The 17,899-nt window shown below is 35.0% G+C and overlaps 1 protein-coding gene across 1 annotated transcript in view; it reads right to left on the minus strand.

The window, feature by feature from the left end:
• The window catches only part of UBR1 (ubiquitin protein ligase E3 component n-recognin 1), a 77,887-nt gene that overhangs the window by 4,628 nt on the left and 55,360 nt on the right, over positions 1-17,899 (minus strand). Inside the window, exons 31-43 of the mRNA XM_075713030.1 lie at positions 15,928-16,021; positions 13,352-13,504; positions 12,279-12,376; positions 11,528-11,621; positions 10,104-10,252; positions 8,850-8,905; positions 8,357-8,453; positions 7,351-7,418; positions 6,237-6,387; positions 5,319-5,406; positions 3,468-3,601; positions 2,126-2,234; positions 250-306 (exon numbers count right to left, since the gene is read on the minus strand). Of these exons, the coding sequence (XP_075569145.1) occupies positions 250-306; positions 2,126-2,234; positions 3,468-3,601; positions 5,319-5,406; positions 6,237-6,387; positions 7,351-7,418; positions 8,357-8,453; positions 8,850-8,905; positions 10,104-10,252; positions 11,528-11,621; positions 12,279-12,376; positions 13,352-13,504; positions 15,928-16,021 (1,348 nt within the window). The remainder of the gene's footprint in view (positions 1-249; positions 307-2,125; positions 2,235-3,467; positions 3,602-5,318; positions 5,407-6,236; positions 6,388-7,350; positions 7,419-8,356; positions 8,454-8,849; positions 8,906-10,103; positions 10,253-11,527; positions 11,622-12,278; positions 12,377-13,351; positions 13,505-15,927; positions 16,022-17,899) is intronic.

The following is a 17,899-nucleotide window of genomic DNA, read 5'->3' on the forward strand; positions in this document are numbered from 1 at the left end:
CATTTCATATTTCAGTTAGCTTTTGTTTTTTCCTAGAGTAAGCTAGGTAACTCGTCTAACAATGTTGTACATTCTCAATGAAGAGTCACTGCATGAGGAATAATACACAACCATTTAAAGAGAAAAGTACTTTTCATAGTAGAGCAGGAGGAAGAAAACACAAACACTCTAACTTGCCCACAACAAGCACTTCATTCAACAGTTTTAAGTCAAATTCAGAACTAAAAACAACAATAAACATAAGTTTACCTTATTGCAATGCTTTTCCCCTTCAAACAACTTAATACCACCGGGTCAGCACACCACCTATTTCAAACAAAGATTTGCCGATGACAGTGTTTGATAATAATACACATTTAGGATGACTGAACTAAACTAGCAAGCAATAAGCAAACACAGAGCACAGATAAAGCATTGATAGTTCTAGCTAAAACTTCACAAGTAGAAACAACTATTCTTTACAGTTTTGCTTCAGGAAAAGAATTTAAGTTTGTATACAAGAAAAAACCTATGTGAAAAACAACAATGCTTAAAATTATCAACATGCACATGAAAACACAGATTTAACAGTTAAAAAATGCAAGCAGCCTTCAGACATATTCAAGTTCTCAAAGTGGGCTGCAATACACAGCTCCTCTTGGAATATATCTGCTGAAAGCCACAGCTTAAGAAAATATCATACAGTCTACTAGGAAAATATTTATTGCTTTTATTTAATAACCATCACCCACTCCTTATTTTACAATGCTTTACTGAATGTTGTATGCTTGCTTATAGTGGCCAAATGTGTCTACCAAAACAATGGTAGATATCAGCAAGTTACTAAACAGAGGAATTGGTATGTCTAAGATATCTTTTAAGTTATTTCTACAAAAAGGAGGAGAGGAGAGAGAGAGAGAACAGTGGCAGATGGTCCATCTAGTAAGCTTCATTTAACACATTTCTCAACAATCATCAAATTTAGTCTTCCGAAATAAGACTCTTTCAGAAAACATATGGGAGCTTGCATGATGATTTGACAACTGTTACCATTATATTAAATATGTAGCCTCCTACTTGAAACCTCTCTTTCTGACTGGGAGCACTACGATGGATTTGTTAGCCCTGCCTCTAGTGATCATTTTCTAATGTTTACAAGCACCTATCCTGTGTTCTCTTATAAGCACCGTTGTGTCTTTGAGCAAACATGTACAAACATATAACACAAACTTATTTAATAATTTACTTGTGAAAAGGCTATTAATTTATAAGTAATTATATATACTACAAATGCAATTAATTATAGTAAAATTGTATGTAGGGAATTGTTTATATCAGCTATATGGACAGTAAGTTGGAGTCAACAGCTCAAAATGTCCCTAAATTGAAGGAATCTAGACAAAAAAAAAAAACAGAACAGAGGTTAAAAAAACCCAGAAAAAGCTAGCGTGAGCCAGAGAATTCTGCCAAGAACCAGAAATAATAATTAATGCAACCAAGTACTCAAACAGTCACATAAATACATGGACACATTGTCCAACACAATATAGCAGGATTATTCTCAAGAGTTAGTGGAAGGGGGACTGTCTGTTTATTTTAACTTGTGTTTTTGAATGGAGAATTTTACCAATTATTTCTTTACTGCTACATTGCAATGTACGTAATACTTAAATTGTACCTTTTGACCATTAAGCTAACTTTGACATTCATCAGTTTATTGTGGAAATCCAGAGAAGAAATAGTACAAAGCCTCACCCTGCTGGCTACATAATTTTCCATATTCTCATTTTATAGCTCATGTAATAATCACTTTTGCTATAGACAGATTAAAAATAGGCCAATGAACAGTAAGTGACATACCATGCAAGCAAATATTTATGATAACTTCTTCCTGCATAAATTATTTCATGTAGGTCTGCAAGCACTAGTCCCTTAAACTGTAATTGTTTAATGTTTGATTTACCATAAAATATAAAATGTTTTATGTTTAAGTGCTTTAAGAGATTCAGTGTACCTGTACACATCAAACAAATGTTTAGAACTCTAGCACGAATTTGAGTTCAATTATTTATTAACAAATTTGATCCAGACTTCTCATAGGGCCATCACAACAGAAAAACATGACCTGTCCAGTCCCAACTAGTACCTTTGAAGCAGTGGATTTATTGTGTCCCAATATTCCTGGAAGAGCAGGAACAAATTGGTAGGTAGAGAGAGGTAACTACAAAGTGCCTTGAATTGCCCTTCTTCAGAAACTGCAAAAGAAAAAGAAAATATGAGCAACTGTTAAAGTGTTTCAGCACTGCTGAGTAATTCACTCAAGGCTAGAAGTCTCCTGATCCCTTTTCCATTGAATAATAAGTATCTTACAGCTTCAGCATAACTCCTAGCTAGTACAATTGGATAATTCCACTGACTTAATCAGAGCTATAATAATTTGCATTAGCTGAGGATCTTCTTTAGGTTTAACAAATTTGACATATACTATTAAGTAATTTTTAAGTCATGCATAAGTCACTGTAATAACAGAATTCCTTGCTTACATTCCATTTCACTGCATAATATGTAACACGTTAGTGCAGCAGATTTCTGTACTTGCCCCATTTTAGCTTTTCACTATCCTTCTGGCCTGCAGTGATATTAAATTTTATTATGATCAAGTCAGTGCTAACACATTACATAAAGATGGGCTAATTTAATAGTTTGCCGGGTGGTCATTTATCGACTCTGCTACAGAAAATGGCATTGCTATTCACCAGGAAGACTGCTCCCTATAGAATCAAAGTTCCAGACTAATGGTAAGGACAATAGCATATCCCAAAGTGGAGAGATTTTCGACTCGTATATCATAATCAAACTTAGGTCACAGTTTATATAAACCAATTTAAGATGCTATATTTTGTCCCAGTTTTTCATAGCAATTTTTGGTCCTCCTTTCCAAATAGTTCATGATTCTATGTTTCACTGCATTTTGTCAGAAGACAAAATATTTATTTTGGGGTTTAGTATCTGTAATGCATTAGGATTCTTTAAGGAAGAGGTTTAAGTTTTACAATGTGTATTTCTACTTGGCTCTGTTTTGCTGAATCCCTATGTCTTTAGCATTTACCTACATTAGCCACTGCACAAAAAGGGTTGGGTTTGTTTTGGTTTTTTAAAATATACTCCAGGCTGTTTCTCAGGTGATGTAATCTAAGCCCCTAGAATTATCCTTAAATCACCGAATCTTTGTATCCACAAATACATACTATCAATACATCATTGATAATTCATGTATTTGCACATACTCGGAAGTAACTCTTTTCTATTCAAAGAAGGCTAAGACAACTCAGCTTCTCATGCTTGCCCCTTCCTACTCCTTTTCTTTCCAAGTCTTACTTTAATGTTTTAACTGTTGTTAAGTTATTGTGAACATTTAGACATTCCATTCTTCCAAGAAAACAGTAAACAAAGTCAGTATATAGATACATTTGCTTTCTCATATTTACCTTGTAGTAGCTCCTCAGGTGGAGAAACTCCCAGCAAATAATGAAAAAATAAAGCAGCACAACGAAGGTAAGGCATGATGCCTTTTTTAACACAATCCCACACAAGCCAGCCTGGAATATCCTGACTAAAGCAACTGTAATACACAAATGAGAAATAGCTGCAGTAGTTCACAGTGCAAATCCTTCTAGCACTTGCACATTTTGGCTAGCATTGGTAAAATGACAGCTGGGTAGAAGCAATACTGATGTACCCCAAATTCTGTGAAACACAGCCACCAGCACCTAACTTCTGACTTCCCCTTTGCCTAAGGAATGAGTACTGAGTTTATGTAGAACACTTACATTAACCCTTCAAATTATCTCAACTTGTATTTTTCAGAATTATAAAAAATGAATAGCAATACATAGCTGTCCATCTCTAGGTAACTCAAGATAACCTGATTTAAACTGTGCAATACAGCATCACACACAGAGAAATTGATTCTTAAACTGGTTGTTTTGTATTACCGAAAGCCAGCAAATTTTTGAAATGGTGAAAGTTTTTCACTCAGTTTGTGTTTTGAATGCAATTAAAAAATGAGAAAAAACCCAAACAACCAAACATAAATACTCTTCAGGAACAAAACAAACAGAATTAAAAAATTAATATCTCATACTTCATTATGGAAGTCACAACAGCAATGCTTAGATTGTTTAAAATATAGCTATACTAATCCCATTTTTGACACAAATACTGGACTGATACTCATCTCGGTAATTATTCTTGTAGTTTGTGCAATACGAGCATTTAGTCTAAGTTTCATAGTAAATTTAACTTACTTGCAGTGTCCCTGTTTTCTAAAAATTCTAAACTTAGTTAAAGTCACATTTAAGTGAACAGGATGTTCACACAAATATTAACCAGGACCTGCTGAGAAACAACCTGTAAAGCTGTACTACAGTATCATAGACCACTGCAAAATTATTATGCAGGTTGTGCTGTTTAAGCACATATAGGTCAGAGTTAGACGACGACAATGCCTAGCCAGAAATTAAAACACTGGAAGTTTCAGAGCTGGGTTGCTTATCTTTGGCATTTAATTCTGTACCTGGACAGCTCAGTACAGTGACCCGATTTTCCAAAATGCACAGCACCTATGATTCTAAGCTCATGCCTCAGAAAAATTACTCCTGCTATTTAAATACCAAATTTTAAATATTTAGAAATTTAGAATTAAAACTTTTAGACAAGTGGGTAGCATTGTCAATCCTTGAGAAACATATCTTTGCAACTAGCCTTGGTGAAGATAAATCAAAGCAGAATTTGTAGAGGGTGCATCCATATTTTCTAGTTTATTTCACACGCAGACACTGAAGTACTAAAGAGTCTGTAGCTATACCTATCAAAAAAGTCTGAAAAGATAGGCACCAACACTTAAACAAATAAGCAACTGTGTTTAGTTTTACACCTCTCCCCCTTTTAATATAGAACCATTTCCTTCTTTCTGGCTTCCATCTATAATTGAGAGATCTAAAAAACCCAATCAAAATCAAAGCAAAGAAAAAAAAAAATTAACTACTATAGTTAGTGGTTGTATTTCTCTCCAGAATGGATATAGGTATTTTTTCATCCTTAGACTAAGAGTTTACTCTGTTGTCCACAAAAAGCAGCTGTTTTAAGCAAAAATGTTCTGTTCATTAGTTACCTTTCTTTTTGGTGTTCAGGAATATGGGAAGAAAGCACAAGACATTGTGCTAACTCCCCATACAAACTGGATAATTTTTTTCCTGTTTTCTGTGTTGTTCAGGTCAATCCCTGTGGATTGCCATCTTTCTAGGAAAATGCAATGCTATAACCGAACTACTGCTTACCCACTGGTGTACTGGCAAACCTCTCTACAGAAAGACTGTGCAGACTGCGCCTCCTCACTGTTGTCAGATGATCGAGCAGTAGGGGATTCTGCATACAAAAAGATTAATCCTGCTGTAAATGCACTTCATTTGTGGCACACTTCTCTATTTTTACATATACTGAGCACTTTTTTTTTTTTAAATTGCATTACAGAAATATTTCCACTTTATTTTACTTAATTCTTTTCTATTTGCTGTTTTTAACTTAACAAATGTTCTCCTAAAACTGCATGCTGTAAAGAAGAATCAGGATTACTGCCTCATTGCTCATTCTCATATAAAAAGTGCTTCCTTCCCTTGAAGGTTTGAAGTTATTGTCCTACATAGATTACGCTATTTTCATTCCTGTCATGCTGAAGAAAAAGGAAATAGTATCTTGGAAGCTGGTAGGTTACTGACAGTTTTTAACAGTAGTATGAAATACAGAGAAAAGTGAAATTCTCTTCTATCAGTTTATAGGATTCTGTATTTTGGCTCTGGCTATTTACTAGGTTGAAGGGTAAAGAAGAGTTTCTTTCCCAAATTCATACTAACTGTCACTGTACAGCTCAGAGTGGTGCTGCTGGGCAGAGCTTTGCTTCTTCTACAAGGAGTGAAGAGGGGAAAGTTACCACTCTGGAATGACTGACTTGAGCAAGACTGATATATCAATAACTATTTTGTTTTCTTAGGCTAAGCACACAGAACTGATATAATAAAATGCTCTGAAAATGATGCTGTGCTATTTAATTTTTACCAGAAAACAGTTATTACTACCTAGCACTAAGTGTCATTTATTATGAGGAAGTTTATACCTAGAAGACACTAATGGTGTCCATCCATTATTTTTAAGAAATTGTGTAAAAATGCCAGAATAATCCAACCCAAATACACCTCTACCTGTTGCTGAAGAGACGATGATTTGCATTATGTGTGCCAGTGTTGTCAGATGGAAGAGGTAGAGGTGGTTATAGGCTGAACTAATTGATGAAGGTTGCAAGTCTACAGCATCTTCCCAGTATAAAGATGGAAAGGATAACACAACTCCCACCTACAGTGACAGGGAAGGAGCAAATGTTAAAGTAACAGAAATTTGGTAATAGCTATGTGGGTAATAGAAATTATATTCTCACTATACATTTATATTTCATTTCCGTAGTCAATTTAAATATGTTCATTTATCTTGCTAGTTTTAATTCACAAAGTGTAGCAAACACTCACTGGAAAATATTAACTGTTTGTGCCCCTCTAGCATGTAGGAAACTCAGACATAGCTCCATTATAATTGTGAGTTTAGAGATACACCACGAAAGCTTGTCCAACTCCTACAAAGCTTAATTTCTGGTTTTTGACACAAGACAAAGCACAATGAAAAAAGCAAGAAGCAAGACCAAGCATTAGTTAGAAGGGCAATCAGGGCAAAACAGGTTTTATTTTGGTGGGTTTGGTTTTTTTGTTGGTTTGGGGTTTTTTTGGTTGGTTGTTTTTGGGTTTTGTTTTGTTTTTTTTTAAAGTAGAAGAAACTATAATACAGATTTATATTAAGAACAGAAAGAAGAGGCTAAGAAGAGTAAAAAAGGTAATGAGAGTGAGAGCTAAGAAGAGTAAAAAAGGTAATGAGAGTGAGTGTGAAGGAATCAAAGTATGAGAGGCCTATTGAGACAAAATGAAAGTGAGGGAAACAAGCTGAGTGGGTGTATTTCTCACAGTTTTTTGGAGGCTTGATAGCAATGAAAGTGGTAAAAAGATGACTGAGATTGCAAGCATGAAATTTAATATGAGTGAAAGAGCAAAGACTTGAAATCTGCAAGAACAGCAGAACTAAAACTAAACACTCGTATACAGCAGCCATATGTAATCATTTGCTTGTATGCAGTGCTGATGTATAATCCTTTGACTCATGCAAGTGAACAGATAATGCAGGACTATCTACAGGGTAAAGTACGCAAAAATCCATGCTCAAAAAAAAAAAAAAAAAAAAGATTACTATAGAGAATAAAATGAACCTGCTTACCAAAATGTGGAACATATCTACTTCTAAAAGGGATGGAGTGTCCTCCACTTTAAAGTTTGGTAGAAGAACTACAAAATAAAGATATCAGTTATGCATTTGATATGTATTTTCTTCTTTTGGATTGAACTGCAATATCAGATTCTGATTTTAGAGCCTCTGTCATTTCTGTGTTTTCAACAAAAAAAAAGTCCAAGTCTCTGAACTAAGGAAGTATCTATTTAATTAACTGCTTACCACTTATTTAATTGATTGTGCATCTGTTTAGCTATTTCCACATGCCCAAACGGCACACAATTTTAATGACTGTATCTTCAAAAGTCTGAGATAAAAATTTTTTATTTATTTCTCCAGCTCTAACAAAGCACACAGCGCTAGGGGTGTAGCCCACAAACGTACTTAGGCACTGCAACACTAGATGCCTCACAACCTAGCCCAATACAAAAGCCTGTACCACACCTAAGAACCCTGTCGAATAGAAGGCAAGTCAAAGAGTGGGATTCACAAAGGCCACCATGCTAATCAGTAAGAAAGATGGAGGATAGGCGTGTCTCAAACTAGCTCTCCCCAAGACCAAAATACCTTAAACTAGGCTGCAAGCAGCCTTTTGAAAGTACTAAAAAGATGAAGTCTCACGATCAAGAGAGGGAAATACCTGTTTTGTGGCTTTATCCACCTGTTTAGCACAGAGTTTGAGAAATTTTGAACATTGCCGGGAACAGATTGTTAACCATCGGTAAATATTCCAGATCTGAGTATCTCCAGGCCTAGGTAATCTGGGATAGAGGATTTTTGGGGGGACTTCAGTGATACAGGGCTGGGTTAACAGAATGATTGATTACTTAAGTTCAAGCAATACTCCATGATTTCAGGCAACATTAGAGAAATTGAAGTTAGCACTGCTTCCAGCAGTCTAACCTTTGCTTCTATGCTCTATTATAATGTGTGTGCCATTTTGCAATAGAAACTTCTGCAACATGAAAGGCAGTAAAGAAAAGGAATACAATACCTCCTAGAAGACGAATCAGGTGTTTCTGAATCAGGACCTGTGGTGATGTCGTTCTCTGAGCAGCTGCAAACTGCACTAATGCTTTAAGGCCACTGTGCTAGAGCGCAAAAGAAAATGGTTGGACAGGAAAAAAGGAAAGATGTAATAGTGAAATAAAGCTGTAAAAACATATCTACTTCTACAAACAGGAAACACATTGATAATTGAATTAATATGAACTTCCATGTATAAAGGAGAAACATTATTCTTCCAAAATGCTCTTTATGTTATCAATCTAAACATTGTGAGAGCTATCCCTCAACAGAGAATGATCTTGATGTTAGCAGTTTCAACAATAAGTTTTTTACATATGTGTATTTTTATATATAATTTTAACATATGTTTAATATATTTATATATTTTAATATATATTACACATTTTTATATATAAACTTTATAATATATATAAACTTTTTTGTTTAAAATATATCGCATATCTTACTTGTCCCCATACCTGTCTATTTTGTAGAGATCCAAATAAAGGCTTGCCCTCCGTTTCCAAGAGGTTTTCTTAAAATTAAAGACAGAAAAAAATATTTGCTTTGTTCTACAGGAACTAACATAACATTTCTGTTAGAATACACTTAGTCCAAGATTAATTTATTCTTAGTATATATACTTCTTTTTAAAGCTCAACTTTAAAGCATTTAAGTGCATTAAGTGCATTAAGCTTTAAGTGCATTAACGTTAATAGAGCTGGGTGGATTCCAGTCCTCTCCTGACCCATTTGAAAACTCTGATAAAATCCAACACTATAAAGATGCAATCAGTTTTCATGACTATTCCTGTGCTATCAGAATATTCCCAATCTTCCTAAACCTTTTGAATTCTTGATACTCCAGTTGGATCAAGTCCAATATAGATTTAAGGTAGACTACACTTGTACCTGAACAGCTTCAGTGAGAAAAAATGGCATACTTGGCAAATCATATTTATAGAGATGTACAATTACATTCTCAATTCCTTCAGCATGCATTTCAGACTTATCTCTTGCCTCTCTCCCTGCCTGGAAGCCACTACAGATTTATCTACAGCTTCATGTTTGTTACACAAAGAAGTTTGTGTATATAGTACAAAAATTAAATGAGACTGACTGCTAGCCAGGTACATTATGTCCCAAAATTCAATCAACTTAATGGCAATTATTTTGCCTTCAAAAAGAGATTCATGCCAGAGAATGTTTGAGATTTTTTTTTTTCCCTACCAGGTATCTGCTTAGCAATTTCAGAATACAACAGACCATATTTCTTCTACAAATTCCATGACAATTCTTTTGAGAATAGAGACAAAAAGAAATAATAAGAGAGGGAGTACCATTTCATAGCTGTTAGATATTTAGCTGTGTAGGAGATGACTGCAGGTGAACGATTTTTGGCAGCCTGAAGATATTCATTGAACGTGCTTAACGTTCCAATTAGTAGCGTGGAACATGATCATTCCCTTCTTTCTCAGATTAAACTCATCAGTGTTGACAACCCACACCATATTTCATAAACTACCATCTAACAAAAACATCTTATTATTTACATTGGATTATAGATTATCATTCTATTATTATATATGTAATTATATAGTTATACTATTACACATTGTTCTTATTTATGTAGAACTATTATTATTTTTACAGTCAGATTGTATAATATTATACAATCAAACAACTGTCAGATTTTCAAGTCTTGAGAAGGAGTAAACCCAAATTATGCTTTACCTATACACTGGATGGTAAAAGCACAAGTGCTCCAGGTCATCATAGGAATCCGGTAATCAGCTTCATTTGGAGCAACTTTTAGCCCAACTCTATAAATGGTAGTGGCAAAGAGAATAAGCATCTCCTTGATACTGCTTGAGTATTTGGCTCTGCAAAAGCAAGACAAGATAATTTCAGTCTGAATTATTAGTAGTGCTTATTACTTACCGGTCAATCAATCACTAACAAAGTCTAAGTTATTTATGAAAGAATCCTTGAATACAAAGGCCCTCTGTCTGTACAGAGAAGAAAAAAAGTTACTAGTTTCCAGTAGTAAACACGTACCTTGACATAACAGGGTCTACAAATTGAGAGATTAAGCGCTGCCAGGCTGGAAGGAGTCTATTTCTGTATACTGTATTATAATTCACATTCAAAAAATGCAAACATGTAAATCAAAGTAAAATACCATGAAAAAAACAAGTATGAGTAAGCAAGTGTAATTATAAGTGTTGGAGCAGAAAATATATCCCATCTCATAAGGCACTAAAAATGGAAAGACAGACATTTCAAATCTGTTTTAAAACACATTTTTAGCATTTAAGCTCCTTTCAACTAACATTGGGTTAGTTTATGCAAATGCTATTATATGCAGAAAAGTGCTGAGGCAAACACACATACGGTTTTAACGACTTGTGTTTTTTCAAAGTCATACACAGCACTTCGGAACAGAAATACATGACATTGATAGTAATTCTCCAAATCTCTACAGCCAAAACAATTGTACCACGAAGTTTGGGGTTTAGCCAGGCTCATACTTAAACACCACATTGTTTAAGTGCAAACTACAGAATCTTCCCCATGGAGATCATTTATCAAGAAAGAATTTGATTTAACTTTGACAAATTTTTACAAATAGCAAATATGTATAAGTACTTCCTATAACTATGATGACAGTCAGAAGCAGCAGAAGTAGAGTGCTTATAGTGTAATCTAAAAAGCAGACAGACAGCTGAGTACACTTAAAAAGTATCTATCCATTGATTCTGTTTTAGTGTGAGCGCACTTTTGCCCACTGGAATAGAAACGGACAACACAGCCCTATTCCTTTGAGTAATCTGTATCTCATTATTTCATCCAAACCCAAGTGAAATCTATGCCTGAAACAGACATACAGCAGGAAAATTAAGGCAGACAGACATTAAATAAGACTCCAGAATCCTAGCTTTGTACCAAGAACATAAGAACTACCAGACTGGATTTGACCAAGAGGTCCATCTATCTCTGGTAGCTCTGATATTCAGTGAATGCTTAAGGAAAAGCATAAGCAAGCCCATATTCCAACCAAACAAATCCTATACCTTTCCTTCAATACGAATCCTGAATACCTAGGTTATTTTAGGGAGAATTAACATAATACAGAGAGCACTTCCAGTAACACTTACGAGGACTGAACTCCAAAACTAAGGATGGAATGGAATTCCAAAGCAGAGTTCCCCATTCCCTTGTTGGTGAAAGCTGGAAGATTTTGTTTCTCTCCTTCCAGAAAAAAAAAAAAATTAGATCCACATTAAAAAACAAAGTTGTTGTTACAGTTTTTACAGCATTCTAACAGAAGTGAGATTTCTTTTTATTTTAAACTGGTTTGAAAATAATTCTAAACAGACCTCACCAGGCAGACTGTCTTCTAACCCTCCTCTTTAAGTAACATTTTCTTCTATTCCCAGAAACATAAGGATTAAAAGTACTGCTTTGCTGACGAGGAAAAAGAACTTTCCTGCATTATAAGAGTGCAAGGAATATGTTGATTCTCTATACCTTCTGTTTTCTAAACAATTTATTTTTATGCTTTTATTTTGGCCCTTTTAATTTATTTTTCTCTTCTTTACTACATCATAGTCAATACAAAAGTTTAATTAACTCTGAGTTTTAGTTGGTGGCTATCCTCTCCAAGCGTACGTAATTTTCTTCTACAGGGAAGATGGAAAGATTTTAACAGAAACCAGAAAATTGGCAAGGGCACTGTGAAATCAAGACATCAGCTCAGAAAGGGTCATGGCTTTATCCCCAGCTTTATTTGATACTGTCTTGACTGATAGCAAAATGTATTCTTTATTTGAAGTTTTCTGTTGGTATTAGTTAAAACATGTATTGGCATATTAGATATCCCACTGAACAGCTTCAAAATTAACAAACCTTTAGCATTTTTCACACTGTAGCCCGATATCCTGACTATGATAGTCTCCAGCCACCTAGCCAGGGACAGAATTTGAGCTACTGCCTCTGCATCCTCACTGAAAAGAGAAATAGAAAGCAGGTTGTACATTAACACTCAAAGAATCACCTTATCTTTAAAAACAGAGGACACATTTAGATCAAAACACATTAACTCAGAATTTGCACAGTTTTGCTGGCTTTGTAAATTTTGAGCAAACAGTACAAAACAAACTGTTAGGCTAAACCCTAGATCTAGGTACTTTCTCACTTGATATCAGCTCCAAAAAATAGCCAATCAAAAAATGCTTTTTTTTTTAAAAAAAGAAAAAAAAAATTGACTGCCAAAAGCAGTATATTTGGCTGAATAGTCAAAAAGGAGATATGCAGTCTTTTATACAGATTAGAACAGTCAGCCCAAGTTTTTCTTCCAAAAATTTGAAAAGCCAACCAGCCCTTTCGTGGTTTAGCCCCAGCCAGCAACTAAGCACCACGCAGCCGCTCGCTCACTCCCCCTACCCCAATGGGATGGGGGAGAGAATCGGAGGAGTAAGAGTGAGAAACACTCCTGGGTTGAGATAAGAACAGCTTAATAATTGAAATAAAGTAAAACAGTAATGCTAATAGTAACAGTATAATAATGATAATGACAATAACAATATACGAAGCAAGTGATGCACAATGCAATTGCTCACCACCCACCAACCGATACCCAGACAGTTCCCGAGCAGTGATCGCGGCTCCCCGGCCAACCCCCCCCAGTTTCTATACTGAGCATGATGTCATATGGTATGGAATAGCCCTTTGGTCAGTTTGGATCAACTATTCTGGCTGTGCCCCCTCCCAGTTTCTTGTGCCCCTGGCAGAGCATGGGAAGCTGAAAAGTCCTTGACTAGCATAAGCAGTACTCAGCAACAACTAAAACCATCAGCGTGTTATCAACATTCTTCTCCTACTAAATCCAAAACTCTATCCCAGCCGAAACCAGGACAGCCCCAAGGTAATTTTTCTTTTTTTTTTTTTTTAATTAAAGGCTATGTAATCTGATAATTCACCTGTTTATTTTTTGAGCCTGCAACGGAACGATAGGAATCACAGTATTGCACAGAGATTTGCAAAGCGGACAAAGATACTCTCCGTTCTCCAAGTCAAATATCTGTTCAACATGCAGACGTTGTCGAAAGTTCAGCTGCATGGCTTCAAAGTACCTACAACATTGAAAAGGAAATTACTAGAAAGTGGAATGGCTCAAATGTGACATGAAAACAAATGTTCAAGTAATTAAGAGTGTTATTATCTAGCAAATACCCGTCCAAGCCATTAAACAAGTCTCTTCCTTTGATTTATAACTCTTTATGTGCTTGGATGTGACAATAAAATAAAACCTTTGAGCCCATACACAAACTCATGCAAAAATGCATGGTATATCACTCATGCAAAAATGACAGCAACTTTTCCTTGCTTTTAAGATCCTTTTAAATTTCATTAACATTTTTACCGACAAGCAGTACTTAAATTTTCTGCTCTTCTCTCTCATCATCTTCAACACAATGAAACATTGTATCTAATATCTTCTATGCAACTCATTACAGTTAAGTTTGAAACAGTAATTGTACATATTTTTATTTAATTTTAGGAAAAACTACTGGTAACATTTCATGAATGAATAATCAGCTATTCATGGCAATGACTGAGCCTCATGACTAGACAATGAAACTGTAGCTTTCTTTTAACAGGAAGAGAGGATAATTTACACTCGAGGATAAACAGCACTTGAGCTATTTCAAACTCAAAAGGAAACTAAGAAATAACTATGATCTTTTTACAGGTTTCATTACAATTTTGCCCCCTCAGTGAATGCAGTAAGCCTTCGAATTTCATTATCATCTCAGTGGTATGATTAGGAACAAAAAGTGCCAACTTTCAAATCTTCTTGCCTGGATACAAGCAACTAAATTCAGTACTAATGTTCAGACTGGGTATGTAGGATCTTAAAGACAGATATGAAATTATCTAACTTCTGCACTAAGGTAATAACTAGATTTTTTTTTTTTTTTGCTTTAAATCATACATCTTAAGGGAAAAAATAAAATCTCATTTATGTAACGAGAAAGTGTGCATGTGGGGGCATCTGCAGAAGTTCCCATGATTACAGAATATTTAGGAAAGTATTTTGTTACAAAACATACATTTATTTTCCCACATTCAAACAACTATGTTTTTGCAAGCAACTCCTCTTCCTCATACATAGCAACTACAAAGATATTCCATTCATTTGAACTCGTATGTTTTAGAGTATTTTGCAGTATTTTTAGGCTGCACAGATACTCTAGAAAGGTGTGGCAGGCATTGTTTGGAAGGATATTAGTAAGTTAGAATGTCTGTTATGTAATAAATAAAAGACTATACTCAAACCTTCTGTGCCATCCCGCATGAGAAGAGCCTGTTGTCCATTTTAATCCCATTTACCCATACAGCAAGTCATCTTTTCTTAAAAAGAGCAAAGGAACTGAGCTCCAGTGTTGCACTACTTAGATCTACGTAGATGTAGATGAATCTGCCAAGAGCAGATGTATTATACTCAAGGAACATAATTCCGTATAATTTTAAGTGTGTGCACCTATTTATTCTGTACTAATGTTTTACTATAGAAATATATATATACACACATACAGAAATGTAAATTATAAGCACTAGAAGTTTAGTCAGATTTTTTTAAAGTAAAATGACGAGTACAAACAAACCTCAAGAGATTGTTTATACCGTACAACAATATAAAGTAGCTTGCAATTGCATGACCCAGCTACCTCTATCTGTTGATAGTACTTCAGTAGGATTACTTCTATTCTTATTTTTCACTATTTATCTTGTTTAGACTTGCCATACTTATGTGGAGTCAAATCCAGAGAGCATTAGCTTTGCTCTCTGTAATCCTACAAATGTAGCTGCAACCAGGATGACTACATTCTGCAAGCTAAGTAATTTGGTCTTAATATTTCGGGTTGCATTCTAATCCAACACACTTGGTCTAAATTGTGGGCTCCCCCCAAAAATAGAAATCTAGTAAAGTTTTTAAGCACTGTATCAATTCTTCCCTCTTACTTTATTAAGAGTTTGTTCACCAGTAGGGGAGGGGTGGGGAAGAAATATTGGTAGATTTAACCATTCATATTCTATTCTAAATGCCAGATTCTCATCTAAAGACTCACTGGAGTAAGTCAGCTGCATCCTTTAAGTACTGACCTGGTGACAGACTTTCAAAGTACTGTTGCTACAGAACGCTCACCTGGAAGATTTGTACCAGTTCTCATTGGACTGCTAAAAATAAACCTATTAGATACGGTTTCTTATTCTTGACCAATTTTACCCCATTGGTTTTATTTGCATAAATTAGTAACTACTTAGAGAATCTTCTTTGGGTCACAGAAGGCACTAAACACTTTTGATGATGATTTTCTTCATCAGGTCAAAACTCCTCTTGTGCCATATTTCATTTTTAGATGAGTACAAACAGTTTTGACTCCTTAATTAAATAACCACTTACTGTACTGTCTTTTCAGTGTGCACTTAGACGTTTTGGAAAATAGATTAAAAAAGAAAACATTAAAAGGCTGCAAAGACACATCCTTACTTCTGCCAGCAGGCTGCATGCATCACATGACCACAGCTTCCTGTGTGGGTCCCACAAGGTAAGTCAGGGTGCATGAAGAGAGGATCTAGTGTATCTAGAAAGGCACAGTAGAAAGAAATTATTGAAAGAACAATAACATAACTTCCCATCAGTATGAACAGAAATGAACAACAATATATACAGAACACAAGCCTTCAGATTTTATTTTCCCACAGTTTGCATAGTCACATTAAAATCCCATTTGGCTAGCTCTTCCAGACCAGTACTCCAGCAAAGTAATCACAAGACAGAGCCCGCCTAAACTACTGAAGGCTTTCCACTAATTATGAAGAAAAAGATGACAGAATCCAAAAACAACAGTAAATTGGTTAAAATGAAAAAAAAAAAAAAAAAGAAAAGGGTTCTTCAGTACTGAGATAACTCTGTAGTTGGATTCGGTATCACTGACGTTTTTAATGTATTTGTAATTGCATTTTTAAATGAAAGAAAGTGAAACTACTAAGGACAAGAAAGATTAGGCATTTCTCCAACTAATCTCGTGTATTTTCAAACCACTGACACAAACAGCACTGCTTAATAACAAAGTCAAGTCTATCTTTCACTAATCTTGCGTAATTCTTAACAGTGAAAAGTTATGAGAATGTATGATGTCTTTGTGCTGCATATGCAGTTTCCATTTTCCCCTTAAAGATATCCAAATAATACTGAACTGAACAAGAGCAGTCCTCCAAACCTCATCTGGTGGACCACTTATGATTTTGAACAGATACACCTGAATTTGACAAAATGAAAAAGAAAAGAAGAACACACCACAAAAAACCTAGCACCCAAATTGCACTGAAAATGTAGTTTTATTTGACAGCAGCTGAAGCTGCTCTAAATCAAATGGAGACTGAAATAATAAGTGAACCTTGGTATAACACTAATTTGCCACTATCTGCACTTCTGCTATGGGAACAAGCATTTTTCCACTTTAGATCTTCAAAGAAAAAGCAGCTCTTACAGGCCTACTTCTAACTGATGAGCTGCAGAGGACCATGCAGTAGAGAGTAAGTGCTATAAATAATATCCAGAAGTGGCTTTAGGAAAAGGAATTTCATTCCCTTCTTTTTTTGATTATTTCAATAGCCCAACATGTCACTACAGAAAGTTTACAAGTATATCTGACTACAAGAGCATAAGACTTAATTTGTACTTCAGAGTGCCACTGAAGAGAGCAAAAAAAAAAAAAAAAAAAAAAAAGATGCAATTAGTACATGGCCTAGATAAAAATTCTATACAGCTGGCTCAAAATCACCATTATCAGCAGTTCACTGCTAAGAAGAAAAATGGATCAGACAGAATTCTGTAGGAATTTGTCCTGGGTCTAGGACTATTCACTATTTGTTAATGACCCAGAGAAGGAAACACAAAACATCTTATTAAGCAAAACAGCTTGGTAAGGGTTTGCAAGCGTAATAGAGAATAGGGTAATACCCTGGAGAAATATGAAACAATGCTGAACTTTGCTTTAGAATTCTATAACATTCAAGAGTGTACTTCTAAACTAAAGCAGGAATAATGAACTGCACAAACACAGAATTTAAAGCTATTTCCTAGACAGTAGTGTCATTAAAAAAATAGGACATAGGGTTCATGTTGCTTTATGAGCTGACCACAAATCAACAATACCCTGTTATAAATACAAAAAAAAAAAATTGAAAATAAGTAGGAATTTAAACTACAAGTTTTAACATCCTTGCCATGCAAAGGCAACAACTAGAAAGCATCTTGAGAGTGCTTACAGACTTCCTCTTTTATTATTGTTCAACACCGCATCCTTATTCCTTACACATTAGTTAGCTTGAATAAGCAGGATTCGAAAAAATGACCGACTGAGCTTTATAATAAGATATGGGCAGATACATAGATAATGTATGTTGATTAATAAATATTTAATAGATAACAGCTATTTAAATTTTTTTCTGTGTTA

This window comes from Pelecanus crispus, chromosome 6 (assembly GCF_030463565.1).
Source record: "Pelecanus crispus isolate bPelCri1 chromosome 6, bPelCri1.pri, whole genome shotgun sequence".
Classification (NCBI taxonomy): domain Eukaryota; kingdom Metazoa; phylum Chordata; class Aves; order Pelecaniformes; family Pelecanidae; genus Pelecanus; species Pelecanus crispus.